Genomic DNA, 27,960 nt, shown 5'->3' on the forward strand with positions numbered 1-27,960 from the left:
CCCTGTGCCAGCGCATGCGCCCGCCTGTGGGCGCTGTCCCGGGCTGCGAGGGCCGCGAGCGCACCGACAGACGAACCGACCGACGGAGGACTGGCTGCGGGCCGGACAGACGGGGTAGCGCTGGGAACTGGGATGAGGCGGGACAGCGACATGACAGGCCACATACAACAGCCAGGCGGGCGCGGGAACCCCGGCCCTGCGCCCTCGCCTTCCCCGGGTCCTGGCCCTGGCCCGGGCGCCTCGGAGCGGGTGGCACTCAAGAAAGAGATCGGGCTGGTGAGCGCTTGCACCATCATCATCGGTGAGTGGGGCGTACATAACGTGGAAGTACTGGGGGGAAGCCCTTTATGTTCCTCCCTCACGAAGACCATAAGACCACAGGGGCAAAGGAACCCTTCGAGCACCTGCTGCCATAGCTGGAGAATACACTTGACCCCATTCGGAACAGGACCTGGCAAACCAGTCACAAAGCCTCTTGCCCTCACCTCCCCAACCTCTCTGAAAATTTGCGCCTGGAAAGGAGGTGGGGGTGGCTCTCCTCGCTGCAACCCTCCTCTGGCCTTCCCTTGGCTGAGGGGCTTTGTCAAGGCGAGTCCCCTGTTCCCACCTAGGAAACGGAAGTAATTGATAGGCCTACGTTGAGTGGCAAGTTCTGGGCTGCAGGGCAGCCTGTGTGCATCCCTACTGTGTGCCAGGTTCAAGTGCCAGGGAACTGAAGCCATCTGTTCTTGGAAAGCAGGGAGGTAAATGGGCCGGGTCGAGTCGAAACCAAGGGTTAAAGGCCATGACGCTGTTCTTCCTGGCCGAGGTGGCCACAGACTCCAAGGAGAGGTAGCAAAGTAGCCAGTGATGGTGTAACCATGAGCACCCACTCATCCCTGGGATCTGAGTGAGTACTCTCGTGGTCTGGTGGCATCGGAAGTGGGTGCTCTCGTGGCCTGGCCCCTCTCGCTCTTCCTACAGATGGTGCTTTCTGCATAGATAGAATTCGGGGGGGGGGGGGGACAAGCTTGGTGGCGGCAGCAACTCCACCTCTGTCTGTCCCTTGACTCCAGGAGAACTGGACTAGCCTTCTTGGGCGGGGCCTTTTTTGATCCCCCGTGTCCAGGAGTTGGGGGTCTAAAAGGTCAGTAATTGGGGTCTTGATTGTTTTCTTTCCCACCCAGTGGGAAGTGGTACACAGTAGGGATGCAGCCAAATAACTCTCTTTCTGCCCTTTGACCCCTGGAAATGGAGAAAGGCTGAAGGTCTCACAGTGTGTGTGTGTGTGTGTGTGTGTGTGTGTGTGTGTGTGATCTTTACCTCCTGCTCTGTGCCCTTCCACGAGAAACTCCAGCTGGAGAGATGTAGTGACTCTTGGGTACCCCTTGCATTCCTACCCAGAGTCACCCCTGAACCCAGATCCAGAGAGTTCCACCACCTGCCCTCTTCCTCCTAGAATGCTTATCTCCCAGGGGCTGGTCCTGATGTCCCTCCAAGCCCCCCTGATTGTCTGATAATAGGACCAACTGAGCCTGTGGGCCAGACCAGAGCAGTGGTTAGAGTTTTGCTTTCAGCCAACACCATTTTCGGGGTACTGTACCCCTTCCCCCCCAAAGGGAAGCCTACTTATCACGGGTTCACTGGTGGGGCTGCCTAAGGTGCCAGAGAGGTTCAGAGATGGTGGAGAGGAGACCCTAGCATCAGAGGCTGCCAGGCTTCCAGCCATCTGCAAGAGGATGGGAGTGGTGGTGTAGGGGAGAGATGAACACCCAGTCCAGCATTTTGCTCCTTCTCCGTTCAGGCTTTGGAGGAACTGGTGTCCCGGAGCCTGGCTCTGGGCTGCCAGCTCCCTTCCCATTTTAGCCTGTTCTTGCTTCATTGCTCCCCATGGGCCTCCAGAAGATGAAGGCTGAGGAGGAGGGTGGAAGTCAACTGCGCCAACCAAGGATGGTTCAGGAACAGAACTCAACCACTGTCCCAGTCCAGGGCACTGGGTGCTCTCCCAGGTTTAGGGAGCTCAAAAGTCCCGTCAGCCAAGACACCGGGCCAGGCAGGGGACAGAACCAGACAGCAGAGGATTGTCCTCAATTAGGTGACTGGGGAGGAGGCCAGATCTGCTCTGCTTTCTCCTTCTGATGCCCCAAGGGTTCGGCTCTTACCCTTGCAAGACTCGGGGACCACTTCTTCCACTGCACAACTCTCAGTCCTGGGTTCTTCTCCATCTGCTTCTTCTTCATTCCTAACCGGGAGCTTGGTCAAAATCGAAAATCTCCAGTGTCATATTCTAGCGTTATGAAGGTGGAGAACTTCACATCCTTGTCTGTGAGTGATCTATTGCTCACTGGATATTTCCAAAAGGTCCAGTGGATCCTCCCAAATGATGCACCTCATCAGTACATCAGATATCTGTTCAGAATACCACCTCTTGTTATAGTACCTCCTTTGATTCTCATGCTCACCTTGTGGGGTGTGTGTGTGGCAGGTTTTGTACCCATTACACAGATGGAGAAACTGAGGTTGAGGGTTAAATGGCACTATTTGCAACTGATGAGCTCAGAATTTGGATTCAGGTTTCCTGTGGCCTTTGTCCTATGGAGGCTTGGCAAAGTGAAGGCCTGATTCTTTTGACAGGCGATGGTGGAGGACCGAGCTAGGGTAGACTGAGGTATCCCTTCACTATGCAGGAACAGAGCCAGGAAAGTCAGTCCTTCCCAGGGCAGCACACACGGGGTCTCTGATCCTGACTTGGAGACCTCAGCTATCCCCGTTACACAATTCACAAGCAAGGAGGGACATGCCCAAGTCTGACAGCCTGAGTGATGATGGCTCTGCTGCTCAGGCCACCACTTCCCACTCTCCACGTGGGATTCAAGTGTCCAGCCCATGCAGGTGTTTGAAAGCCAGAGACCTGAGGGGCATGAACCCCATCTTTCTAGAGGCCTTTGTCATCCAGCCCTGCCACATTATCTACTATCTACAGGGCCAGAAGTAAATGGGCCTCTGCAGACACTTTTCCCACAGGTCCTGAGGATTCTTCAGACCCATTGACAAGTAAAGAAATGGAGGCTCTAAGGCTGTAACCTACCCAAGGTCACATGTCCTTAGGATATTGTAGAACACCACTGGAAGTCAGAGCATCTCTCAGCCCCAGAGACACTAATGCATCCATCCAATGGTACCAGGTATATTGGACATCCAATAGGGGACAAGGCAGGCTGGTCCCTCTGCTGCACTGATGCTCCAGTACAGTCAGTCAGCAAACAGCATAAATAACCAGGCATGTAGCCAGCAGCCAGACAAGAGGCAGGAAGGAGGGCAGGGTGGAGCACGGCAGGGCTTGGTGGTGGGCTGTGAACTGTGGCAAAGGCTTTGCCTTTTTCTTTTTAAGAGCTGTGGGAGGGTTTTGACCCAAGAAAAGATTGGATAGAATTTAGCTCACTAAGGAGGAGAGGCCATGGGGATAAAGGTTACAGAAGGGGCAAGCTAGGCAGGCAGGAAGCCACTTGGACAGAGGCAATGGTGGCTGGAGATAGGGCGTCAGTGGCGGGCTGAAAGTTCAACTCTGGTTGCATTTGTGACAGACTGACAGCCAGTCAGGAAAGGTCCAGGGTGACACAGGTGGTGGCCTGAATTAGGACAGTTTGTCTCTGGTTGGTCAGGACAACTTCAGGAAGGAACAGATCCGCAGAAAGAATGGGAAGTTGGGATTTCTGGAGTTACATGGGAGAGGGAGGCCCAACCGTGGAAAGCTTGTGGTCTAGACCCAGGTCAGGGGAAGGTCCCTGCTCTGGTTATAAATTTGGAAATTGTCATCAGGGGATAGGATGAGGTCTCTAATAGAGCAAGTATAGAAATAATAGGGTCAAGCGCCTGGTACTGAGCTCTGGGCAACCAGGGGTTAAAAGCTGGGCTTGCGATGAAGGACATGCAAAGAATTCCAAGAAATAGGACACAGGGTACAGGGATACGCACCTGGCATCCCTGCACTGGAGAGGATCAGGCATTTAAGACCAGCCTGGGCTACATATTGAGATTTTGCTCAAACAAGCAGAATAAAACAAAACACAACACTGGGGGACCCACATCTTGGAAGCCTAGCTGGTGTATCGAGTGAGTTGCGTGCAATAACCTGCCACAGAACATGATTTAATTGAGGACGGTACAGACTGGGGCCTAAGAGTCAGATAGAGCTTGTTGGTGACCATGACAAGACCTGGCCTGGAGACTGGGCACCGGCAGGCTTACTGGCCTTGGTGGGACTTGACCGGGCAGGCCAGACACGAGATCGCCACGTCTCTGCTTAACCTCTCTCCAGAGAAAAGTAGGTTAGGCTAGAGGTACACGCTGGCTGATTAGCAACCCAGGACATGTCCTGGATGTCCCCACTCACCTCCTTGGTATTCTACCAAGACCTCAGTGGGGCCACTGTCACAATGGGGAAGAGCTTGATGCACACTTACTAGAAAGGCCTGGAATGGTGGGGCCAACTTCACCCAGTGCTCACCCCAGGGTGTTGGGTCTCCAGGAGAAAGGCTGTTTGGGGCACAAGGATCTCCTGGGTTTAATAAAACAGTGAGTGTCATAATTACTTCCCTTGGCAACTGATGGGCAGGGTCAAAGCCTGCCAATGTCCAGGTATTACTAAGGAATCACTTTCTATTCACCCTCCCAGCCATTGCCATTGAGGTAGAGATCAGTTCCATGGGGCCAAGGCGGGTGATCTGGAGAGCCACTGGGGCTGAGGCTGCTTCAGAAAGATTGGTGATTTGGACTACTTTCACCAGCAGGGGACAGGGATCCTGATCAGGATCAATATCCTAAATAATGTGCTTGCTCTCTGGCAAAGTCCTATCCTACCAGCTCCCTGCTGCCATCTAACCCTGTGGACCCACTGGCAGAGCCCTGAAGAGGACACTTGCTAGAGGTCTACCCCCACATGTGCTTGTATGGATAGGATGCTGCCAGTGTGCATGCACGCATGTGCGCACACACACACACACACACTTATACCCATGCACACATTCTCACACACCATGGGCAAGCAAGTAACTCATTCTGAAGATTTGACCTCTGCAGTCTACCCCTGTGACCTCCACAGTCTGCCACTGCCTCCCAGAAATAGGTCAGCAAGCACCGCAGCAGCCACTGCAGAGAACAATGGCCCTTTCTTCATTCCTCCTGGAGGCAAGTAAGCCCCATCAGGCCAAACATCTTAATGTGATAAAACCTCCCAGAGAAAGCACAAGGAAGGAGGTAGGGGGGTTGAGAGGCCTACCTGTCTGCCTGGGAGGACCAACAGGAACCAGAGGGCAGTTATCCCATTGAATGGACAGGAATGGAGAGGCCCCAGGACCCACCTCTTTCAGTCAGATGCACTTTTTAATATCTCCATCCCACGTCTTCATACCTTGGTCTTATTTGGTCTTGGGTTCCTCCTCCTCTTTCTCTTCCTCTTTCTCCTCCTCTCTGCCTCCATCTCCTCTTTTTCTTCTCTTTCCTCTTCCTCCTCTTCTCCCTTCTCCTCTCCCTCCTCCTCTCTTCTTATCCTCTTCTTCCCCCTCTTCCTTCTCTAGTGCAGGGCTGGTTGGTTCACTGCAGGTCCTTTCCAAAAAACAGAACTACTGGGCTTGAACGTGGGACCCAAGAACAGAGTCCTTAGCCCACCACTAGTAGTCAGAATGTTCTAGAACATCAGCTCTATGGACCCTCCCCACATGAAGCACTGAGAACCGCTCTCCTCAGCATCCTCTCACCCCTTTGTCACTGTCTGCTGCTTACCCAAGCCCACCACCCTCGTGGCTCCCTGCCTCCATCCCACCCACATGGTGCCCAGAGCATCTAGCACAGGATAATGGTCTCTCTGTCACTTTTAAGCACGAACCAGAAGCAGGTGCTACAAGTCGTCCTGGCAGAGTTCCCTAATTCCTCATAGGACCTCAGAGACACTGCCTAGCACACATGGTCCTTTGAGCCACGCGAGAGAAGTTCTGGGTAGCAGCCTGAGACCACGTGTCCAGAATAACTGTGCACCTCCACACACTCTCAGTCCAGCACTGGAGTCTCAGCCGCTTGGCTCAGAGCTAGTGATACATCCCTGACCCAAGACCCCCTGTGAGCCGGGGTTTCCTCAGAGGTGAGCTTTCACCAGGCTGAGTGTGTAGAGCGATGGGGTCTCTAGAGGAGGGGGTGCCTCACAGGAGGGGGTGCCTCACAGGAAGGATGGGGTGCTTCGGAGCTTTGGATGCCCCCAGTTCCAACATACCCAGCTCCTTCCAAGGCCACCCAGCCCCCGCTGGCTTCAAACTTCACTGGCTTTTGGCAAATCCTGTTCTGCCAGGTCCTGAGAACAGCTGCAAACTCAAAGGCCCTTTACAAAACCCAACAGCCCACCCAGGCCTTGGGCCCCTCATCTGAGATATGGAGGGCAGATCCTCTTCAGCTCCCCCAACCCCAGCTCCACTCTCAGGAAGCAGAGCAGGGGCGCAGCTTACCTCTGAGTACTGGGGCACAGGGATTATTCCATCCTTATCTGGATGTATTTAGGGCTCCCGGGATGTGACCGGAACACCAAGTAGAGCTGTCCAGACTGGAAATCTGTGCCGGCCAGGGGTGGGGGTGAGGGAAGCAGGGTAGACCTAGAGCGAATGCAGATTGGCAACCATAGCTGTGTCCTCTGCCAGACCGGCCTGTGGACCTAACAGGTGAAGTAAGCAGAATGTATACTCTCTCTCTCTCTCTCTCTCTCTCTCTCTCTCTCTCTCTCTCTCTCTCTCTCACACACACACACACACACACACACACATGCACACACGCATGCACACTCACATGTACACCAACACTCTCATTCCCACTCACACACACAAGTGTGCACACATTCTCTCTCACACACACATGCATGCACACTCACATGCACACCAACACTCTCATTCCCGCTCACACACACAAGTATGCACACATTCTCTCTCTCTCTCACACACACACATGCATGCACACTCACATGCACACCAACACTCTCATTCCCACTCACACACATGAGTGTGTACACACACTCATACACATGCACTCACACACATACTCATGTGCACACACATACACACTCATACACAGACACTCACATGCACACCCACACTCATATTCACATTCACATGCACGAGTGCACACACACACTCACACACACATGCACACACTGCCCTACTAGGCGTGGGCTGAGCTGCTGGCCCCACCAGTGCTGGCTCTTTGGTTCACATAGTCAGTGACTGTGGAATACTTTCCTGTGTGCCCAGCCTGTCCCAACTGTCCCTGCTGATTTACTACTTCCCTCAGCCCGTTGACCCTTACCTACACGTTAACAACACCGGGAAGCAAGGCCTTTGGGGTGGGACGGTGGTCTGTGTCCATGGCCTGATGGGAAAAGAGGAAACAGAATATGAAGGAATCAAGTAAGAACAGGCCTGTTCTTGGGGCAGCACCTTGGTTGCTACTCTTCAAGATGCTCCATGAGTCTGGCCAATAGGAGAAGGGCAGGCAGATGAAAGAGGGGTCAAGGTCTAGCTGTGGAAGGCCAGCTCTGGCCAGGAGGTGGGAGGGGAACAGATGCCTGAGCGGAGGACCTGAGCTGAGACTACGTGGAGTACACGTATGTGGGGTTCAGATGGCTGTGGCACCTCACTGACACCTGGAGTGGGAGCCAGGGAATAAAGGAATTCGGGACCCAGTTCTGGCAGTGGGCAGGGCTAACTGGGCAAGCGCCATTCCCCATGCCGGAGATAGAGAAAAGCTCATGGTGACCCTAGAAGAGGCCTGCCCAGATCTGAGAGGCTCAGTGACAGCCATCCCGTGCCTCCAGATCACCCACCTGAGCTCCTCCAGGGACTGGCCAGACTCCATCCTTCACTAAAGTACCCTCCTCCTACCCCAGGAAGCCCGAGCTACTAAAGGTGCGCCGATCTCACACTCTTCGTCTCTCTCCACAGGGAACATCATTGGCTCAGGCATCTTCATCTCACCCAAGGGTGTCCTGGAACACTCAGGCTCCGTGGGTTTGGCCCTCTTCGTCTGGGTCCTGGGTGGGGGCGTGACAGCTCTGGGCTCTCTCTGCTATGCAGAGCTGGGTGTCACCATCCCCAAGTCTGGTGGGGACTACGCCTATGTCACTGAGATCTTCGGGGGCCTGGCTGGGTGAGTGTGATGCTCTGGTGGGGCTGGAGATGTTCTCTCTGCTATGGAGTGGGGGGGGGGGTTTCAATGTACGAAGTGGTTGGGGGTATCTGGCAGCTTCCACAGCTAGGATGGGCACCCTTGATGCCCACTCCGTTTCTGTGGTGTCGGTTAGACTGGTGCTTCTCAACCTTCCTAATGCTGTGACCCTTTAATACAGTTCCTCATGTTGTGATGACTCCCAACCATAAATTATTTCATTGTTCCTTTATAGCTGTAATCTTGTTACTGTTATGAATCGTATTATGTAAATATCTGAAACGCAGGCTATCCAATACGTGGGCCCTGTGAAAGGGTCATTTGACCCCTAAAGGGGCCATGACCCACAAGTTGAGAACCACTGAGCTAGACCCTTGCGCTCTCTGAGGTTCCTTTGGTTTTAGTTTTTCTTATTCTTTTCTCTTACATGGTTGGATATTCTGGGACAGTCTCACCATGTAACCCAAACTGGTCTTAAACTCACAATCCTCCTTCATGCCCCTCCTCCCTGGGACCACAGGTTTGCCCACAAGAGGGCACCCAGTTCTGTGTCACCTTTTACATGGGACTCCATTTCAGCTCTACTCCCTTGGGGTGTTTATGGAGGGAGGGATGCTCTTACTCTTCTAGACGATACAGTTCTCAGGTAAGAGCGGGTCTTTATTTTAGTAAAGAGGAGGCAGGAGGGGCATGGTGTTCTCCTATGTAATTCACCCACTTTGAGTTGGGACACACACACACACACACACACAGTGCCCAATGTCAAGTTTTTCGCAGAGCAGAACAATCCCTCAAATGGTATTCAAGCTGAAAAGACCCCTGCTTTGAGAGGTTAGCAAAAGTCATAAGCTTTTGTGCATGCAGCAGAATGGGACTCATATCATGTAGGGAAACGCCATTTACACAGCCTTGCAAGAAAGATATGCCTCTTCAGCAAATAAAAGCATCTTTTCTAGGTTCTGAGTGTGGTGGCCTGGACCAGGGAGTCTTTTTCTGCTATGGGTAGAGGTGAGGTCAGGTTCGTAGCAGAGCTGACAAGATGGGGGGATTGAAGTTGCTGTAGTTGTTCACACAAGTTCAATGAGGATTCTTAAGACCACAACCTAACACAGTCATTTTACAACCTAACTCAGAAGGATACGGTAGCCAATGTGTTGTGAGGGTCAGGTGGGTGCAGTGGGGTGTCACCCACTGTCACATGTTAAAGGCTCTTTAGGTGATGGTCTCAGGAATAGAGGAGGGGATTGTTTGGGGGTAAGATTTGTATTATTATGGGGGGGTCTGTGGCATTTTGAGGGAGGTGCTCAGTCAGGTCTTGATACTGTGGACCTGGACATAATACTCAGAGAAGGTGAGAACGAGCCTTGGACTCCAGTTCGAGGGCAGCCAGAAGATGCAGAGGGATAGACTGTTGATCTATAAAGCCTGAAAAGCCAAGGGATTGGGTTATACAGAAGGGGGTGGAGGAGGAGACATGGCCACAGGTCTAAGGTGAAGATCAAGAGGCATGTCCCAAGGGACTCCTCACCTTAAGAGCTAACAGCTAACAACATCCCTAAAGGCTCAGGCTGGATCCCCTATTTGGATAAAGGCAGTCTTTGAGCATATATCTAAGGGATACTGACATAAGGGACATAAATCACTCTTCTTTGAAAATCAAGGCAAAGACATTGCTCAGAATCAACCATCTTAAACCACAAAGTGCCTGAGAGCCCTAGATAATGCTATAGCTTGAAGACTGGGCTCAGGGAGCAACCTGGAATCAGCTTCCAATTGTTCCAATAGCCACCTCCCCAGCTTCTGGCAGCTCACCAGCTCTTGGAGGCTGGTCCTCATCTATCCCAGATGCTCACATCTGGAGCAGGCAAGGGGTGTGCCTGTACTATGCTGGCCCTTGATTGCTCACAGATTCCTCCTGCTCTGGAGTGCTGTCCTCATCATGTACCCCACCAGCCTGGCTGTCATCTCCATGACCTTCTCCAACTATGTGCTTCAGCCTGTCTTTCCCAACTGTATCCCCCCAGCCACAGCCTCTCGAGTACTCTCCATGGCCTGCCTGAGTGAGTGTCCCTGAGCCTCTGTCCCCATAGCAGCTGGATGCCCCACCCCATGATATTCTCGTCCACTCTGCTGGGAGGAAAGTGGAGAGGGGTTTCCTAGCTGCTCTCACTTGTAACGTCAACCTTGAGACCCAGGGTTCTGGCTGCTGCAGAGGCTGTTCGCCTAGCCTAGATCTGGCTATGGGCCACCACGAGGGGCTCGGCCTCAGATCCCCACACCCCTTTCTTCTCCAGTGCTCCTGACATGGGTGAACAGCTCCAGCGTACGCTGGGCCACGCGCATCCAGGTTATCTTCACTGGCGGGAAGCTGCTGGCGCTGTCTCTTATCATCACCGTTGGCTTTGTCCAGATCTTCCAAGGTAAAACCAGGGTGGGATCACTGGAGAGACTCGGGAGTCTGTGCTAACCCCTGGTGTCTGGACTCCCCAGGACACTTTGAAGAGCTGAGACCCACCAATGCCTTCGCCTTCTGGATGACACCATCTGTGGGTCACCTGGCCCTGGCTTTCCTCCAAGGTTCTTTTGCCTTCAGTGGCTGGAACTTCCTCAACTATGTCACCGAGGAGCTGGTTGACCCTCGCAAGTGAGTGAAACACCCACTCAAAGCAGTTGTCATCACAGATCTGCTGTGAAGCTCAAACTGGTCATCCACTGGCCATGCGCGCTGTCATGACAACAGCCTCAAGAGAGCCCTGAAGCTGTGGTCTTCCCTGTCTGCAGCTGCAACTGGGCCCCTCGTGGGGCCTCAGAAAGACTTGAATACCATTTTCCTGCTGGGTTTAGTGATTTACATCTGGCCCGAAACCATCCATATGCACACAGCATGGTTCTGAAGGATGGAGCCCCTAATGTTGCATCTGATGCTCAGCCAGGGACCTTGACAGGGACAATGGCTGCTGCGGGGGCAGGGCGGCAGGTGGAGAATCTCCAGGGAGACCTCAGACCTGAGGGCTGAGCTCTGAAGGCATCCGCAAGATTTTTTAGTCTAACTCTGGCTGCACACGGTTTTTTTTGTCTCAATCCAGATGTTAACTAGACCCTGCCCTCAGGAGATGACGCGTTCTCATACCAGTGGCCTTGGCTCTTATCTGTCCCTCCTTCTGTTAGCTGGTGCTCAGACAGGGGTTTGGGAAAAGGCAGACAGCAGTATGTTCCTGCCCACCCCCTGGACAGATGTCCCCCTGGGGACTCCAAATTCCCCTCACTATTCACAACTCCATCCTTGCACCAGGAATTGATGCTGTCACTCCAATGTCTGTCCCCAGGAACCTACCTCGTGCCATCTTCATTTCCATCCCACTGGTCACCTTTGTGTACACATTCACCAATGTCGCCTACTTCACTGCCATGTCCCCCCAGGAGCTGCTGTCCTCTAACGCGGTGGCCGTGGTGAGTGGGGACCTCAGCTCTCTCTGCAGCCCCTACCCCAACCCCAGCCTCACGCGTGGCCTCTTTTCTGTGCCCATGCAGACCTTCGGCGAGAAGCTGCTGGGCTACTTTTCGTGGGTCATGCCTGTCTCTGTGGCACTCTCTACTTTTGGAGGGATCAATGGCTACCTGTTCACCTCGTCCAGGTGACTGGTCTGAGGAAAGGGGGAGAGGATGGTATAGGTGAGACAAGGCAGGTGTCTTGCTGTGTGCATGCCACGCTAGGGGGACCATGGGAAGGAAAAGCTGAGACTCTCCAGTCACAAATGTCTGATTCCAGTCTTGAAGTAAAGAAAGCCAGGAAGCAGACTACATGAGGAGAGCCAGGAGGGCCTGGAGGGCAGAGGTCAACGTGACAGCTGGGTTCTAGAAAGCAGCAGAGAAGCCTCAAGGCCAGGCTCTGGCCCTTATCCATTTCCTTCCCCGTGCCTAGGCTATGCTTCTCTGGAGCCCGAGAGGGACATTTACCCAGCTTTCTGGCCATGATTCATGTCAGACGCTGCACCCCAATCCCTGCCCTCCTTGTCTGTGTAAGTTGGAAAACCCAACCAGGTAGTGCACGTGGCCAGGGACACCTAGCAATGTGGGTTTGGGGGATAATGGCCAAAACTTATTCCTGCCTATGGTGGATGAGCCACGGAGGGTGGGGATGGGTTGGGATTCACCTGACCTCCTGACCTGAGTGGGAAGGCCCAGAGCAGCCTCCAGGGATGGCCAGAAGCAGGTGGGAGGCCAGCTGTCAGCCCTCGGTCCTCTCCCAGTGCGGGGCCACAGCGGTCATCATGCTCGTGGGTGACACATACACACTCATCAACTATGTGTCCTTCATCAACTACCTCTGCTACGGAGTCACTATCCTGGGCCTGCTTGTGCTGCGCTGGAGACGGCCGGCACTCCACAGGCCCATTAAGGTGAGGCTGGAAATAACAGGGCCATCTTCATCCAAGTTGAGCACTAGAGGCAGGTATAGGTGACGATGACAATGGGCTATAGCATTTGCAGAGTGTAGGGCTTTCCACCCACTGCCATGTTCTCTCCTCTAACCCCAAGAAGCAAGTGCTTTTAATATCCCCAGCACACAGACAGGGGCAATGAGACTAAGGTCACAGAGGCTGCCAATCACAGAGCCTGGTATTCTCATGATCCCACATGAAAGGGTGACAGAAAAGACTCCCATCTGTGTATGAATCCTGAAGATTGCCTGAAAATTTGAAGCATGGGAAAAAAAAATAGTTGAGCTGCAGCCAAATGTAAACAGCTTTCTGTGTATAACTGTTACAGATAGCTCAGCACTGCTCAAATAGACAGCCTCAGCAGTTTGGCCAACTGGTCAACCCAGGAATTACTCTCCAGTACACTAGACAGGCCAGCACAGGGGCCTCATTCCCAAGAGACGGAGGAAGTGCCTCTGATCCCCCGGGTGGCAGGAGAACTAGGGTGCTGCTCCCTGGCGCTCCTGTTCACCCTTTCTCTGATAGGTGAACCTCCTCATTCCTGTTGTGTACTTGGTGTTCTGGGCATTCCTGCTGGTCTTCAGCTTCATCTCGGAGCCCATGGTCTGTGGGGTTGGCATCATCATCATCCTCACTGGGGTCCCCGTCTTCTTCCTGGGAGTGTTCTGGAGAAGCAAACCAAAGTGTGTGCACAGGGTCACAGGTGAGAAGGGCCATCACACCTCTTGTAGGCAGAGGCGGGTATCGCTTATGATACACAGGGTCACAGGTGAGAAGGGCCATCACACCTCTTGTAGGCAGAGGCGGGTATCGCTTATGATACACAGGGTCACAGGTGAAAAGGGCCATCACACCTCTGGTAGGCAGAGGCGGGTATCGCTTATGATCCCACCCCAGAGCGGGGGGTGGGGGCGCTTCTGTCAGCCTGGCTGGTGACGCGGGACCCAGTGACTTCCCTTAAAACTTCCTGCTACATACAGATGTGGCTGGGTTCCATCTGCAAAGGAAGCAACTCCCTGCCCAAGGGAGGTGGATTGCCGCCCCCCTCCTGTCCCCTGCCATCATCTATCTGTCTGTCTGTCTCGTCTGTCTCTTCTGTCTGTTCTTAGAGTCCATGACACGCTGGGGCCAGGAGCTGTGTTTCGTGGTTTACCCCCAGGGCTCCCTGGAGGAGGAGGAAAATGGCCCCATGGGCCAGCCCTCCCCATTGCCCATCACGGACAAGCCCTTGAAGACACAATGAGATCTTGTAGAGACTGGAACAGTGGATTCTGTTTACATGTTGTTTATTGAGAAGGAATTTGTGTTTTGTTTTGTTTTCAAAAATTTTTTTTCTGCAAAAAGAGAGAGAGAGAGAGAGAGAGAGAGAGAGAGAGAGAGAGAGAGAGAGAGAGACCCAACCCTTAGAGGCCTATTGTAAGGGACTGGCCACTGGGGTCAGGCTTCCTGCCTTAGCAATGCCCTGCTAGCTTCTCCAGAAATGCCTGTAAATAAACAGGGCTGGTTGTTGCTGTGTGCAAGGGGAGTCCATGGAGACATGCCTCAGCGTGGTACATGGGCTACTAAGTGGGAAGGTGCTATGGAGGAGGTTTTCAGCCCGAGTGGGTTTTGCTGGTTGAACTGGAGGCTGCACAGAGGAGACAGTGAGACTCCATCTACGACTCAGCAATCCAGGAGAACCCAGAAATCCCTATTTGGGACTACTGTCACCAGAGCGAATGCACCTACTTCTGATAGCACAGCCCCGGCTTCAGATGGAGAAACTGAGTCTCTGAAGCAGGACAGGATGGTTGTTTCCATTGTCAGCTCATACCTTGGCTTCTGTTTCCTGAGAAGGCATAGACTGGCCTCTCTCGTGGTCATCCTATCTCATACTTTTAGCTTTACCCATAATGCTTGGGGACTGACGCAGTCTAGCCAGGCTCATGCTGGTGCCACAGGCACAAGGCTGGGGCAGAAGCCACTGGCCTATCTTCCCCAGGGGCCCTGCGTGGAAGGGTGGATATAGCATTCACCATGAATGAGGTCCAACCCCTCCCCATGGCCTTTTCAGGACTCAACTACAGCTCCTGGCACAGTTCTGGGGATGGGCAGCTGGTGCCACTGCAGGTGAATAAACCGGGAAGCCACAGAAAACATTCCAGAAAGCCTGGTTCTGGCTCTCCTGCCTTTCTGGAAATGAATCCCCAGATCAGTGTGGCAGAGAGCAATTTGCCGGGAGACTCCAAGGGCTATATGCTCATGCTGATCTCAGAGGTGGTCTCGTCGCTCCACCCTCTTCCCCAGGCCAACCACCCGAAGCCCCTGCCTGCAATGCAGCTTTTCAGAGCAGTAGGATTGCAGAGGCTGCCGACTGACTGAGAGCCCAGGCCCCTCACGGGGGCTGCTAGGTGGGCCTCTATAAGAAAGAATGCAGAGGCAGGGTAGAAATGACTGTGTATTCCCTGGTTCCAAAGCGGGGCTGTGGCAATCACCGGCGTGTCCAATGGGTCAGCAGACCAGCAGGGCCTCATCGTCACTAGCCTCCAATACTGGGGAGCAGGTTGGTGGAGGGCTCCTGCAGACCCCCAGTGGCTCTGCTGAGTGGGGGTCTTGGGTGCCACTGACAGTAGGAGTCTGGGGGTGGGGGTCTTGTGCTAAGCAGGGCTCTGGAGGTGTGTCCACAGGGGCTGGACTGTCTTCCAGAGGGTCCACACAGGCCTTTCTCTCCTTGTCCTCTGGCCTGTACTCTGGGTCTCGCAGGTTCAAGGGCGGGGGTGGCACTGAAGGCCCCACTTCTGGTGCATGGCCAGAGCCACTAGGAGGCCCATCTCCAGCCTCCCTGGGGCTGCCTGTGTCTGTATTGGGTGCTGGGGGCTCTGGGACAGGCCCCGGTGCTGCCTGGAGGAGCCCGTCACCCAGCACTGTCTGGGAGGTACGAGCAGCGGTCAGCAGTGGGATCTGGCCTCGAGGTGCCCGCGGCCGGTGGAAGAGCCTGTTCCAGAGGCGGCCCAGTCTGCGACGAGATGGCCCCCTGCGAGAGGCATGCCGACGCATCTGTCGTCGCATGGCCGTGCGAAGGTTCTGTAGCACTGAAGCCTGAGGGTAGGGGAGCAACTAAGGTAGGGACCAGGCCATTCGGGAACGATTGGACAACCCTCAGCACGCCCACTTCCAGGCCAGGGACTAGTCTGTGCTTCCCCCACCTAACCATATTCCCTTCCCCCACTCCTTACACCCTAGCTCTAGCTTGCCCCTAGGCCTCCTGGTCTTGGGGGCTCTCTGAGATCCAGCAGAAAAGAAACCTGGGCTTTATGCCCACCCCCTCCCCACCCCCACACACATACTTATGGAAGCTCACCTGGGATGCACTGTAGACAGGAAAATCCTCAACCGGTGGGATGAGGCCCTGTGCAATGAGCTGCCCGTAGGATGGGGGAGCCTCGCGCCGCACAAACTCTGCCTCTAAGCGTGTCATTTGGGTCTCAAAGGCCCTGAAAGCAACGGGCAGAAGGGAAGCATGACAGGATAGCATAAGAGCAGGACCTGGGGACCCCACCCCTCCATCCGGACCCCTGCATGCACACACAGAAACAGTCTTCCTGTATCAGGACGACCCAACCCATAGCTTGGAATGTAGTGAGATTTTTCTCCAGGGAAACGGAAGAACTGGGGCTCCAGGCCACCACGGGGTGCCCACCTGTACTCCTGCGTGCGCAGGGAGTAGAGTTTGAAGGCACAGCCTAGGGCAATAACAAGCAGCAGTCCGCATACTAGGCTGCCAATGAGGGCGGCGGTGATGACCTTGCGGGGCACGGCAGCCAGGCAGCCATGCTCATCGCTGCCATCTTGGCAGTCCTCCTGACCGTCACACCGCCACGTCTCAAAGATGCACAGGTTCGTACCACAGTGGAAGGTGCCCGGCTGGCAGGAAAAGCAGTTCTTCTCATCCGCGCCATCGGGGCAACTTTTCTGGTTGTTGCAACGATCGGCAGGTGCATAGCACAGGCCGCTACCACCCTCACAGGGATACTGGTCCGGAGGGCATGCTGGACAGCCCTGCTCATCCCGGCCGCTTGCACAATGCCACCAGCCATCACAGCGTTGTGGCTCTGAGAAGCAGCCCTGTTCCCCTGTGCTGTCGTCATCTCCCTCGCTGCTCCCACATGGTTGCTCCCACGGGAGGCAGTAGCCCTTCACCTGGTATGTGGCGTTGAAGCCATGACCAGCACTGCGAGCGCGAGCATGGTAGGCCACAGTGAGGCGGCCCTGCGCTGCTTCCAGGCTCACGGGCCGGTGGTTGCTGCGGTAGGAAAGCGTTTGCAGCAGCCGGTCCCCACGCTCGCCCAGGCCTTCATACACCTGGACATAGTCATCATAACCCAGCCGTAGCTCCAGCTGCAGCAGCACGCGCCTTGGGTCCTGCGTGTCCACCAACCACGTGCAGTGAAGGTCTGAAGGCCCACGGGCGGCGCCAAACAGGTCTGGGGAGGCGAAGGAACCGTAGAAGCTGCCCAGCCGCCGGCCACATGCTAGGTCGGGGCAGCCAGCCTCATCAGAGCCGTCACCGCAGTCCTGAGTGCCATCGCAGCGGCGCTCCACGGGCAGGCAGCGTGTGGAGCGGGCTCCGCTGCAGGGGAAGGTGCCCCCAGGGCACAGGCTGCCTGGTGGCTCCGAGGCAGGCGCTGAACAGTTACCCTCATCCGAGCCGTCTCCACACTCATCCACCATGTTGCACTGCCAAGGACCTGGCAGGCATTTACCATTGTCACAGCGGAACTCATCTGTCTGGCAGGATGTCTGGCCCAGCTTCCCTGGAGACAAAGAGTGAGGCAGGGTGAGCCTCCTTCCAGCACCGGGTCTGAGGCTGGGAGCGGGCAAATGGGTTCAGTCCCAGCTGGGTCTCTGTACAGAGAGGCAAGGCCACCTATGGAGCAGAGGCTCACGGGTGAAAGGTTAGGTTCAATATCCAGCAAAGTGGGGTCAATGAGGCATCACCAGAATCAGCCCCACCCCCATCCAAGGATTAATAGGGCTGGTAAAGGGGGCCCTTTCAGGAAATTGGGGCTAGTGGAGGACCTTGCTGGCATCACCTCGAATATAGGAGAGGCGGAAGCCCTGGGCCTGGCCAGAGCTGGAGGCGTCTGAGTGGAAGAAGATCCAGACGTGGTCACGGGCAGAGATGAAGGCAGGTGGGATGGCTGAGCCACAGAGGCGGAAGGCCTCCTGGCGAGGAGGAGCTGCTGGGCCCAATAGGAGCCAGTCGAGGGAACACTGGTGAGACTCCTCTACATCGAAGTTTCGGAAACTGTGGGCAGAGAGGATCACAGGGGTGGGTAGGCAGACAGGGTCCTCATGGCCGGGACTGACCAACAGCAGTCAAGCTGGAGCTCTGTCCCACCTAACAACCCTCTGAAATGGCCTGGCTCTGTCTCCACCCCAGGGTCCAAAGGCAACTCCATGAGGAGTCATGGCATCCATGGGCAGCGTCCATCAGTCCAGCTCCTAAACAGCTCTGGATGCTCCACTAACATGCAGAGAGCATCCCCAGCTCTGAACTGAGCACAGGGGGTCATCAGCCCTCTGGCAGTCTCCCCTAAAGGGCAGTGACCAAAGACTCAGATCCCTCTCATCCTGAGTCAACTGGATAGCACAAACTCCCAGGATTGTGCCCTGAAGGAGGGGCTCTGCCCTGGAGGCTTACTTGATGCTGCAGCTTGGTGATGCTGCAGCTTAGTGACCACAAGCTGCCCAGGTGAAATGTTAGTGCCAGAGCTGAGCCGAAGAGGCAATAGCCACCAGTGCAGGCCCATCCCATTCCTGTCCTTCAGATCTACAGTCATTAGCCCTGGAGAATGGAGCAGGCTTCTGGATTTCAACATGCAGAAGTACGGCAAACAGAACCAATAGCGACCCCCTAGCCAAATGTTCCCATGACCTAGGTCAGGGTTTCTTGCTCCTCAGTGACACCCTCTAGCACCTCATCCTGTTTCCCTCTGCCTTATACTGACAGTCCCCTTCCCAACAGACCACCTGAGGTCCTTGCAGAAACCTTGGCCTGGGCTCCATGCCACCCTAGCCTCAAGCCACTCCCAAAGGGTAGAGGGCAGAAACCTGTGCTGCCTCAAGCAGCCAGACTCCCCCACCAGCTCCCAAGGCTCTCTTCTGGGGACCGAAAAGGAAAGAATCAATAGAGGAAGAGAGCCCAGCTCAGAGCACCCGACCAAGGAAGTGCTCAATTAAATGGCCATATATCTCACATGCCCACACATGCTTACAGCTCACACATGGCCATACAGGTCTCTCAGATGCCTGTTCCTACCTGTGTCCATACACCTACATACCTGTCACACACAGTACACATCACACCTGTCCATACCCAGGTGTGTGCCCTCCGCACCTGCTAGGAATACACACATGTGCAGTCCAAGAGACGCTCTCCTTACCTGATAGTGATCATGTCACCACGGTCCCCTTGAATGTACCAGCTGCAGTTGGTGCCTGGAGGGTAGTTGAGGGGCCAGGCTGGGCTGTAGATAACCCCTCGCCGTTCAGTGTGCTGTTCCAACTTCCCACTGCAGGCGGCTGTCGGGAGAGAAGGCTGAGAAATGTCCACCCACCTTTGGGTAGGGGGCATGTTTCCTGCTCGTGGCTTGGACACAAGTTTCCACTAAGCCCAGTCAGTCTACAGTTCAAGCATCATGGAAGCCGTGTGTGGGTGGGGTTCAAGGAGGAACTCTCCAGACTTAAGGCAGTGTAACACTTCCCTGTGATATTCTGGAGTCTTGATCCTGTGTGTCCAGTCCATGTTCTGCCCCCATCTCAGCAGGGCTAAGAGCAAGACACTTTTAATTCCCCTTGGCATTCCACATGCAATATGAGGTCTCAAGACCTCAGCTTAGTGGATGTTTTGCACATAGGCCTTTGGCGTGTAGGCCTGCACAGGCCATTAATTAGAGTTCCTACATACCCATGTGGAACACATCCCCAGGGACGCTGGAGAAATGGATATGTGATTAAAAGTACTTGCTGCTCTTGCAGAGGACCCAGGTTCAATTCTCAGCACCAACACGGATGCTCGCAACCATCTATAACTCCAGTTCCAGGGGATCTGTTCCCTCAACTGATCTCCACAGGCCCCTGCACCACATGGTACATAAATATATGCTCAGGCACACACATATGCACATAAAATGAAATAAATATTTTAAATGGCAGAGTCCAAGGGAAGAGAGGAGCTTTGTCACCTGATACATCTTTACTGGACATCTACCACGCACCAAGCAAACATAACAGGCATAAAAAGCAAGACTGAAAATCTTCCCTGTGGATCTCACAAGTAGGGGATGAAAGTACACTGAATTTATACAGAGTCCCTGGTGACATGAAGGGAGGTGGTGATGTCCAGACCTGGCTGCAGGTGGGTCTCATTACACCTTGAATGAACTTGGGATTGGGGACTGGAGAGATGGCTCAGTATTTAAGAGCATTTACTGCATTTGAGGAGGACCAGTGTTTGGTTCCCAGCACCCACCATGGGCAACTCATAACTACCTGTAACTCCAGCTCCAGGGGATCAGATGCCCTCTTCTGACCTCCTGTATACGTGTGTACAGCCCCTCTTCCTCCAGACATATACACACACATAAGTAAAAAATAAATATTTTTTATTTAAAATTTGGGATTTTATTTAAATATATGTGAAAACAAAACACAACAAAACAAAGCATTGAAGGTAGACACCCTAACCATATAAAGAAATGGAGGCCCAGAGAGGGTAAATGATTTCCTGGGCACAAAGCCAGCAAGGGTAGGTACAGAATCCTCCCGATCCTTTGGCGGGCTCAGCCTCTTACTGCAGGTCCTGAGCTCACAAGCATTGATAGAGTGTCAACTGTATGCCACATCGGGGATGAAGATAAAGCATCATTAGCCATCAGGAGTGAGAGACCCCCACGCCTGCCCTGCTGTACGGGTCCTCCCACGCCAGGCAGGGTACCCTTACCCTTGGCTACGTCCCTGCCACGACCCTCAAACGGTTCTCTTATCCAGCCTGTCACAAAGGCTAGGCCCACTTTACAGATGGAAGAGCAAGGCTCGGGAAGCAAAGACTCTTTTCTCCAAGTCTGCGTCCTCATCTTCCCACTGTAGGCGTCTGTCGCGTTGCCTCTCTCACTCTGTGGCCTACGAGTCTGGGACACTGCTGCAGGAGGACCCTGTCCAACCCTGCACATCCCTATCTCTTAGCAAAAAGACATGCTCGCCTACCTAACAAACTGCCTCATATCTCCTGTATCCTTGCTTCCCCTGTGCCCAAGATCCCTCCCATGGAAGGGAGAACCGTTCCCCACCTCTTATCCCCCTCAGTCCTTTTCAGCTTCAGCTCTATGGGTGCCCTTCATAGGGAAGCCACACACCAGATCACCCCCAGCAGAGCTCCTAACCTTTGTCCCTCCATTCCTCCTCAGCCTCTGTCACAACAGTGACCTCCCTCTTGCTCTAGAAATTGCTTAATGACAAGTCCCCATAGGAGGGCAGGTTTGAATGCTCTGGCCTGACACTCAAGAGCCAGCACAGTGCCTGACATACAGTGAATGCCCAGCATGGACTATTGATGGTCAGTCTAGTACCTTCTGAGCTTCCCAAGGGGATGCAATCACTCCGCCATCCATGACCATGGGGGTTTTGGCTATCCATTCTACTCACAAGAGCGTCAAAGAATTAAGTCAGAAATGCATCTTTGAACAAAGTGTGGTGGCACGCACCTGTAATACTAGCACTCAAGAGGCTAAGGTAGGAGGATTCTGAGTTTCAGGTCATCCCGGAGCTACATAGTGGGTTCTAGGCCCATGAGCTACATGAGACCCCAAGGAAAGAAAGATGAGAGAGAGAGAGAGAGAGAGAGAGAGAGAGAGAGAGAGAGAGAGAGGATAGATGATAAGTAGACTATAGATAGATCACAAATGGATGAATAGATAAGATAGAAAGATAGACAGACAGACAGACAGACAGACAGATGAAAGAGAGACTTGAAGGGGGAGGAAAGATGGAAAGGAGAAGGAAAAGGTAAAGGACAAAAGGAGGGAAGGCTACCTTTGTCCCTAATGTGGGGGTGGTCATCCTCAGGGTTTTGTCTTTATAGCATCAAGTGTCCCAGCTCAATGGGGTACGTGCCAGTTCTTTGCTCCTGATGCTTACACATGGTCCTAGCATGCAGCCTCTCCAATGTCAGGGCTTAACCAAGGAAACAGGAGCCTAAACTAGCAGAGCAGGGTCTCAAGAGAACATACAGGGTGCCCCAGGCTGGGCCTGACTCCTGCTGGCAGATAAAGCCACTAACTAGGGAATCTTGGTGAGACCTAGGCATCCACCTGAAATGACCTGGAGTGGGTGGTTCCTGGGTAGGCAGAGTCCAGTGAGATTGGGGGTGTCTCTTCCTCATACAAAGAATTGATCAAGGTTCTAAATCAACATCTTGCTCTCTTCCTGCCTTAGCCAGATACCTGTCCCTGTATAACACATCTGGCCATTCATTCAAGGTTTAGGTGGCCTGTCTGTCTAGATGACTGGACCACTGCCAGCCCACCCAACCTTTCCACAAACCCTCTTGTCTATAACCCCCACGGAATGTCACTGTTAACTGTTTCTTCTTCTCTGGGGATGTCACAAGTACTAGACCAGGATTCTACAGCCACCTCCTGGGTCTTACATCAAGATGGAGAACAGTCTGCTCTGGAAGCTGGGAGCTCCATGAAGGGCTCTTGTCTAGACACCACATGGCAGTAAGCTTGGCGATGTGTCTAGCTTGGCCAACAAACCCTAAAACCCAGCTCTCTATGACAGCAGCATCATCTCCACCCTGGGGCCCAGACCTAAGCTGCCATGGCCATATGTATCCTTGTAGAAGGATATCTGCCATGCCATATATATCCTTGTAAAAGGATACCCATCATGGCCATATATATCCTTGTAGAAGGATACCCACCATGGCCATATGTCTCCTTGTAGAAGGATACATCTTATCCATCTGTAAAACAGTGAATGTTGCTTGCTATGGTTGAAAAAATTTAGCAAGTGGCAGTCTTGAGGCAGACAGTCATGTAATGGAACAGACAGTGGGGCAGAGGAGTCTACAGAGGAGTCTTGTGGGAAAGGAGGATTTGACAGGATACATAAAGGTCAGAGCAGAGGCAGCAGGGCTGCGTTAGGAGAGAGCCCTGAGAGCATTTGGGGTGTCAGGGAGGTCCCTGTGAGCTTGAGGTGGAGGCCAGCCTTTGCTCTAACAGATTGTCGGAGCTCTCAGTGGCAAAGTAGGAAAGGGATGGGTGGCAGCTTTATAGGCAGGGTCATTAGCTGTGGAGCCAAAGCATTGTCAAATCCTCCCGAGAGGTCAGGGGCAGGCCTGATGCGGCACAGTTTGAAGCTCTGATTTCCAGGGGCTATGGGTAACCTGGACAATCTGCCATAGTAACCCAGCATCCTTCCTCCCCTCATCCCCAGGCACTCGACCAAGTGCCTAACTGAGGAGAAGACAGTGTGAACTTTACCCTCGGATCACAGGGGGAAGCAGGGGGTGGTGCGGGACTCAGGAGGTAGTCTTTTGACTCAGGGAATGCCTGACGTGGAAAGAGCAAGAGATAGGCTGAGGCACCCAAATCTACCTGGTGTGGGCTGAGAAGGGGCTGGGAGACAGTGGGATGATCCCAAAAGTATTTGGAAATGCTGTCACAGGGTCCATGCTGGGAAGGGTCAGCAATGCCTGAGGGGTGTCAGAGGTGGGTTTCAGGGAGACGAGAACCCACCCTGCCACTTGACATTGCCAGGCAAGCTGTGCTTTTAGCTCCAAATCAAGGGTGCCATACATAGGCATCAATGTGTGAACAACCACCTCTGGAGGTGAGTAAGGAGAGTGTACAGTGCCTTAGGTCTCGTCCCTCAAGCATCACTTCTGCACGCCTGGGGAACACATCTGGGATGCCCACAGACACCCACCAGCCGAGAAAGGACCGGTCTCCGGTTCACGCTTGCAAGACACCCTTCCTCTCGCCCCGCTTCCCTGCACTGCACCCTGGCCAGCACCTGACCCCGTCAGTGCTTTCCTGGAACCAGGATGTGAAATTGGGCTGTCCTTTGTGGTCAGTACATCAGGCAGGGCGGGGCTGGTCAGTGCTGACTACAGCAGGGCCCTGGGCCAGCCTGGGTCAGAAGAGGAGGCCCAGCTGCAGAAAAAGACAGAGCGGGGGTACAGAGAAAATTATAGGGACGAAGGCCCAGTCTTCTAGAGGGGTAGAGCAATTAGCCCCCCTTCCCCCCATGAATGTCTCCCCCACACCTCTGCCTACCCTCCCCCACACCCCTTGTGATCACCAGACAGATCTACCCACCTTGAGTCCCAGTGGGCTCAGTGGCAGCCTGAAACCCGAAACCCCACGTAGCTCCTGCTTTGCCTGTGGCATAAGAGACAACAAACAGGTTCCAGGTCCCCAGACTTGGGGGTCACACATCCTTGCTGACCACACACATCCTGAAGCCCTTGCCTTAAAGCTCTCACCAGTTACACAGACTTTGGTACCCTTGGTTTACTTCTGTGGCAGGGTCTCTCTCTGTATAGCCCAGGCTGGTATGGAACTCGCAGTCCTCCTGCCTCAGCCTCCCCAGTACTAGGATTACAAGCTTGCAACACCACACCTGGCACTAAAACGTCATTTTAGGGTTTGCTGAAGGTGGCCACATATTGACTAAATGAGCAAGAGATGGTGAGGTTTACTCAGTATATTAGTGCTAGAGCAGGCTACCTTGGTAGACATCAGACCTAATCATTCTCCAAACACTGGCAGGCCCTCCTCAACTGAGGATGAGTGTCTATGGCTGCTCTTCCCTCTCTGGACACCAGATGAGAGCTCAAAGATGGTCATCAGATGGCCAGCCAACACTGCCAGGCAAGAGGCCAGCACAGGGCTCGGCACTGTTCTTTTCACACGCTGTGTCAACCTCTCTGCTGCAGGTGGCTTACCTGGAACCTGCTTTTCACGTGCAGAGCAGTAGATCCAGGGCTGCATTCCTATCTACCATCCTCCTGACCCTCACACACCAGCCAATACCCTCTCTGCCCTGAAGCATCCCAGGGTTAGGTACTAGCCTGCTGGAGCCTGCCCTAGAATTCGCCTCTAGGATTACTCTAACTGGCCATTCTAAGCTGTCCAAGCCGTCTGCCTGATTGCTTTGCCTCTCTCTTGGAAATTCCAGTGAAAGCTGGGGCTTCTGCCTTCCCCTCAGCCTGGCCCAAACCCACTAAGACTTGAATCCAGGCTAAGCAGGGGCTCTCCCACTGAACCACACCCCCAGCCCCTCACTGGGGGATTCTAGACAGGGGCTCTACCACTGAGCCACACCCCCAGTCCGACATAGGGGAGTCTAGGCAGGTGTTCTACCACTGAACTACATCCCCAGCCCTTTAAAAAAATGTTTTAGACAGAGTCTCACAATGTTAGCCAGGCTTTCCTTATACTAGTTCTGTAACCTAGGCACACCATAACGTCAACCTTTCTGCCTTAGTCTCTTGAGTGGCTGGAATTACAAGCCTGTGCCACCAAACCAGTCTTAAAAGTCTGATTTTTTTTTCAAGGCAGGGTTTCTCTGTGTAGCCCTGGCTGTCCTGGAACTCACTTTGTAGACCAGGCTGGCCTCAAACTCAGAAATCCGCCTGCCTCTGCCTCCCAAGTGCTGGGATTAAAGGCATGGGCCACCACCGCCTGGCTTTTTTTTTTTTCCTTAATGGTACTAACCTCTGTGGCACCATTGATATTATCTCTAGGTATTATTCTAATACATGAGCATCCAGTGTCCCTAAGGAACCCCTGAGCCCACAAGAGGCACAATCTATCAGCTGTACAGAGCATTTGCTAGTTTGCAGTGGTACCAAGCCACAGCGAACCAGACCCCTTTTGAGCATCTTGGGTCATTGCTTCAATGGACCCTAACGGCTAGGTTTAAGGTAGTCTGGCACTTCACCTATCTTGCCAAAGAAATCAATGTCACTAAATTTAAATTTGCTCAAGACCGAACAGCTCCGTTGTGACGCTGTAAAAATACACAGGTAAAAGTTTTCCCAGCCTTGGCCATGAGGTACAGACATCCCCAGAGGTTGCTAACCCAGGGCAGGCAAGAGAAAGGGGCTCACTCACCTAAGGCGGGAACTGCACTGCTGAGCCTCCCAGTGAGAAAGAGGTTCACTGTGGAAGACACAAAGAGGTGTCAGTAGGGCACAGTAGTTCCTGGGGTTCAGAGCCCATGTCTGGGCTAGGAGTGAACACAGGACAACACAGTTGAAACGAAGGCACCCCCTCTTGATCTCAGTTGGCATGGCCCACGCCACTGCCAGAGACTCTCCCTCTCACTGCCATTCCTTCTGGGACAGGCAAAGGTGAGGAACTCAGAGGGTCTCGGGACAGAGGCAGCAGTGTGTTAGCCTGGCTGTGTCATCCTGTGTCATGATGACACCCATGCCACAGCATTCAGTGGTTTCCTCTCAGGTTGAGGCTACCCATCACATAAGCTCAGCCCCAAGAACTCTGCCTTTCAAGCAGCCTTCTACCACCTTGAAGGACTTCCTCCTTTGATGGGTATTTGGGGGTAACAATACCATCATCTTCCCTGCACCCCATGGTCCTAAAGGCAGAGAACTCTCTCCAGAGACCGACACAGTAAGTGTCCACCTCAGTAGGAATGTCCGTTGCTTCCGTTGGCTCCAGGCTGAGGCAGAGTCTAGGCCAGGTGAGAAGAGCTCTACCAGCCTGGGGACCAGGGTGCCTCCCTCCATGATTGAGGCACTCATTCTACATTTGATGAAGAAATAGGGGCATTCACCCCATCTGCACCCCCAAGGGCATTCTGGTTCTGTTAGACCCAGACATGGGCATCTCCTGAACAAGGAAGTCCTCACCTTTTGCCCTGCCCACCTGGGAAACACAACAGCCAGGACCCAGATACCATGACCACTAGCAGCACGTGAAGCAGGAACTCAGGGCATATACGCCACTGCTTAGATTAGCTCACATAGCCTGTGCAGTATCCTCTCCCAGACACTCGCCCTTCTCTTTTCCTGGAGGCCAGATGAGAGGTACAGTTTAAAAAGAAAGAGCTGCCCCCACACCCCTCACAACTTTGTCACTTCAGTGGCTTTAGGGAGCCGGTCCCGTTCCTAGGCCCTCAACAGTGATATCACAGGGTGTCCCCTAATGACCCAGCTCTTCTAAGGGCCTCCCTCCTTCATCAAGGTAAATAAAGAACCATGTGGGTTAGGGATTTAACTCCTTCCTTCCCCTCTCCTGCAGTGGGCTCTGGGAAAGTGGACAGAAATCTTTCCTGGTCAGGGAAGGAGCCTTCTAACCTAGGTTCCAGTCCTGGCGGGTTCTTGGTCCTCCCCGGAACAGACTCCCACCCCACCCCCAACCCCCCATCAGGGATGAACCAACCTATGACCATCTGGGTCTGGGAAGAAACAAAGGGAAAAGGAGTTCTCACATCTGCCTCCCTCCCCCCCCCAGCCCCCATGCTGAGTCCCCATCTTTTGGCTAGCTCCCAGGCCTGCCCAGGACTTCAGGCAGGAAACGGTTCCTTCTTTAGGGAGCAGTAGTCCAGGCCTTTGTCCACAGCTCAGGCAGACCGGGCTGGAAAGCGTCAGGAAGACCCCAGCCTCCCCCAGGTGCCTAAGGCCAGCGTTCTCGTCCCCCCAGCTCCGGGCCTGGGGCTCTGCTGTGGCGGGAGGCTCCCTCCTCGGCAGCCCAAGGGTGCCTGGGCGCGGAAGCCATGGCAGTGCAGGCTCCAAGCCCTCCCATCCCGCCCGGCCCCTCGCGGCCCACTCACCCAGGCAGACGACTGCGATCGGCGCCCTGGCGCCCGGCGCCCCCTCCGGCCCCGCGGCCGCGCGCTTCTCCATGCCGGGGCGGGCCGCGAGCGGACGCCTGCTGCCCTGCGGCCGGGGCTCCGCCTGGGGCTAGGGCTGGCGCGGCGGCTGCGGCCCGGGTGCGGGCGGCGGCTGCGGCGGCGTCTTTGTGCGGCGGCGGTGCAGGCCCGCAACGCGCGGGGCCACATCGGCCGCGGCGTCACGGGCCCCGCGGGGGCTCAGCGGCGGTCGCCAGGGAAGACCCTCGCCCGCCGCTGTCCCGGAGCCCCGGCCGGCGCGCCCAGCCCGGCCTGCGCACCGAGACCTCCGGCGCGCCCATGCCCCGGCGCGCCCTGCCCGTCGATCCCCGGGCCGCCCGCGCTACGCCGCACCGTGCCTAGAGGGTGCGTCCTCGGTCCGTCCGTCCTCCCGGCCGGTCCCTCGCCTAAGCCCGGAGCCGGGAGGCCGCGCCGCGCC

General features: G+C 54.4%; 2 protein-coding genes across 6 annotated transcripts; one reads left to right on the forward strand and one right to left on the reverse strand.

Annotated features, from left to right (window-relative positions):
- Slc7a10 (solute carrier family 7 member 10) lies at nt 1-14,137 on the forward strand. Of its 4 annotated transcripts, none has more exons than XM_021197430.1 (11): nt 1-301; nt 7,956-8,160; nt 10,087-10,238; nt 10,473-10,598; nt 10,669-10,822; nt 11,505-11,628; nt 11,710-11,813; nt 12,101-12,197; nt 12,429-12,578; nt 13,146-13,323; nt 13,730-14,137. In XM_021197430.1, the coding sequence occupies exons 1-11, from the start codon at nt 133-135 to the stop codon at nt 13,861-13,863; spliced, it is 1,593 nt and encodes a 530-aa protein (XP_021053089.1). In that variant the 5' UTR covers nt 1-132; the 3' UTR covers nt 13,864-14,137. The 4 variants fall into 4 exon arrangements, with proteins under 4 accessions (XP_021053089.1, XP_029396497.1, XP_029396503.1 ...); XM_029540637.1 differs by having other exon boundaries at nt 94-301; nt 13,205-13,323; nt 13,730-13,920; XM_029540643.1 differs by lacking the exon at nt 12,429-12,578 and having other exon boundaries at nt 94-301; nt 13,730-13,920.
- On the reverse strand, nt 13,890-27,960 carry Lrp3 (LDL receptor related protein 3). Of its 2 annotated transcripts, XM_021197408.1 has the most exons (8): nt 27,465-27,960; nt 25,784-25,831; nt 23,984-24,046; nt 19,046-19,184; nt 17,693-17,907; nt 16,300-17,413; nt 15,961-16,093; nt 13,890-15,698 (listed from the first exon to the last, which is right to left on the reverse strand). In XM_021197408.1, exons 1-8 carry the CDS (start codon nt 27,535-27,537, stop codon nt 15,111-15,113), a joined length of 2,373 nt encoding a protein of 790 aa, XP_021053067.1. In that variant the 5' UTR covers nt 27,538-27,960; the 3' UTR covers nt 13,890-15,110. The 2 variants fall into 2 exon arrangements, with proteins under 2 accessions (XP_021053067.1, XP_021053075.1); XM_021197416.2 differs by lacking the exon at nt 23,984-24,046.

This window comes from Mus pahari, chromosome 1, assembly GCF_900095145.1.
Source record: "Mus pahari chromosome 1, PAHARI_EIJ_v1.1, whole genome shotgun sequence".
Classification (NCBI taxonomy): domain Eukaryota; kingdom Metazoa; phylum Chordata; class Mammalia; order Rodentia; family Muridae; genus Mus; species Mus pahari.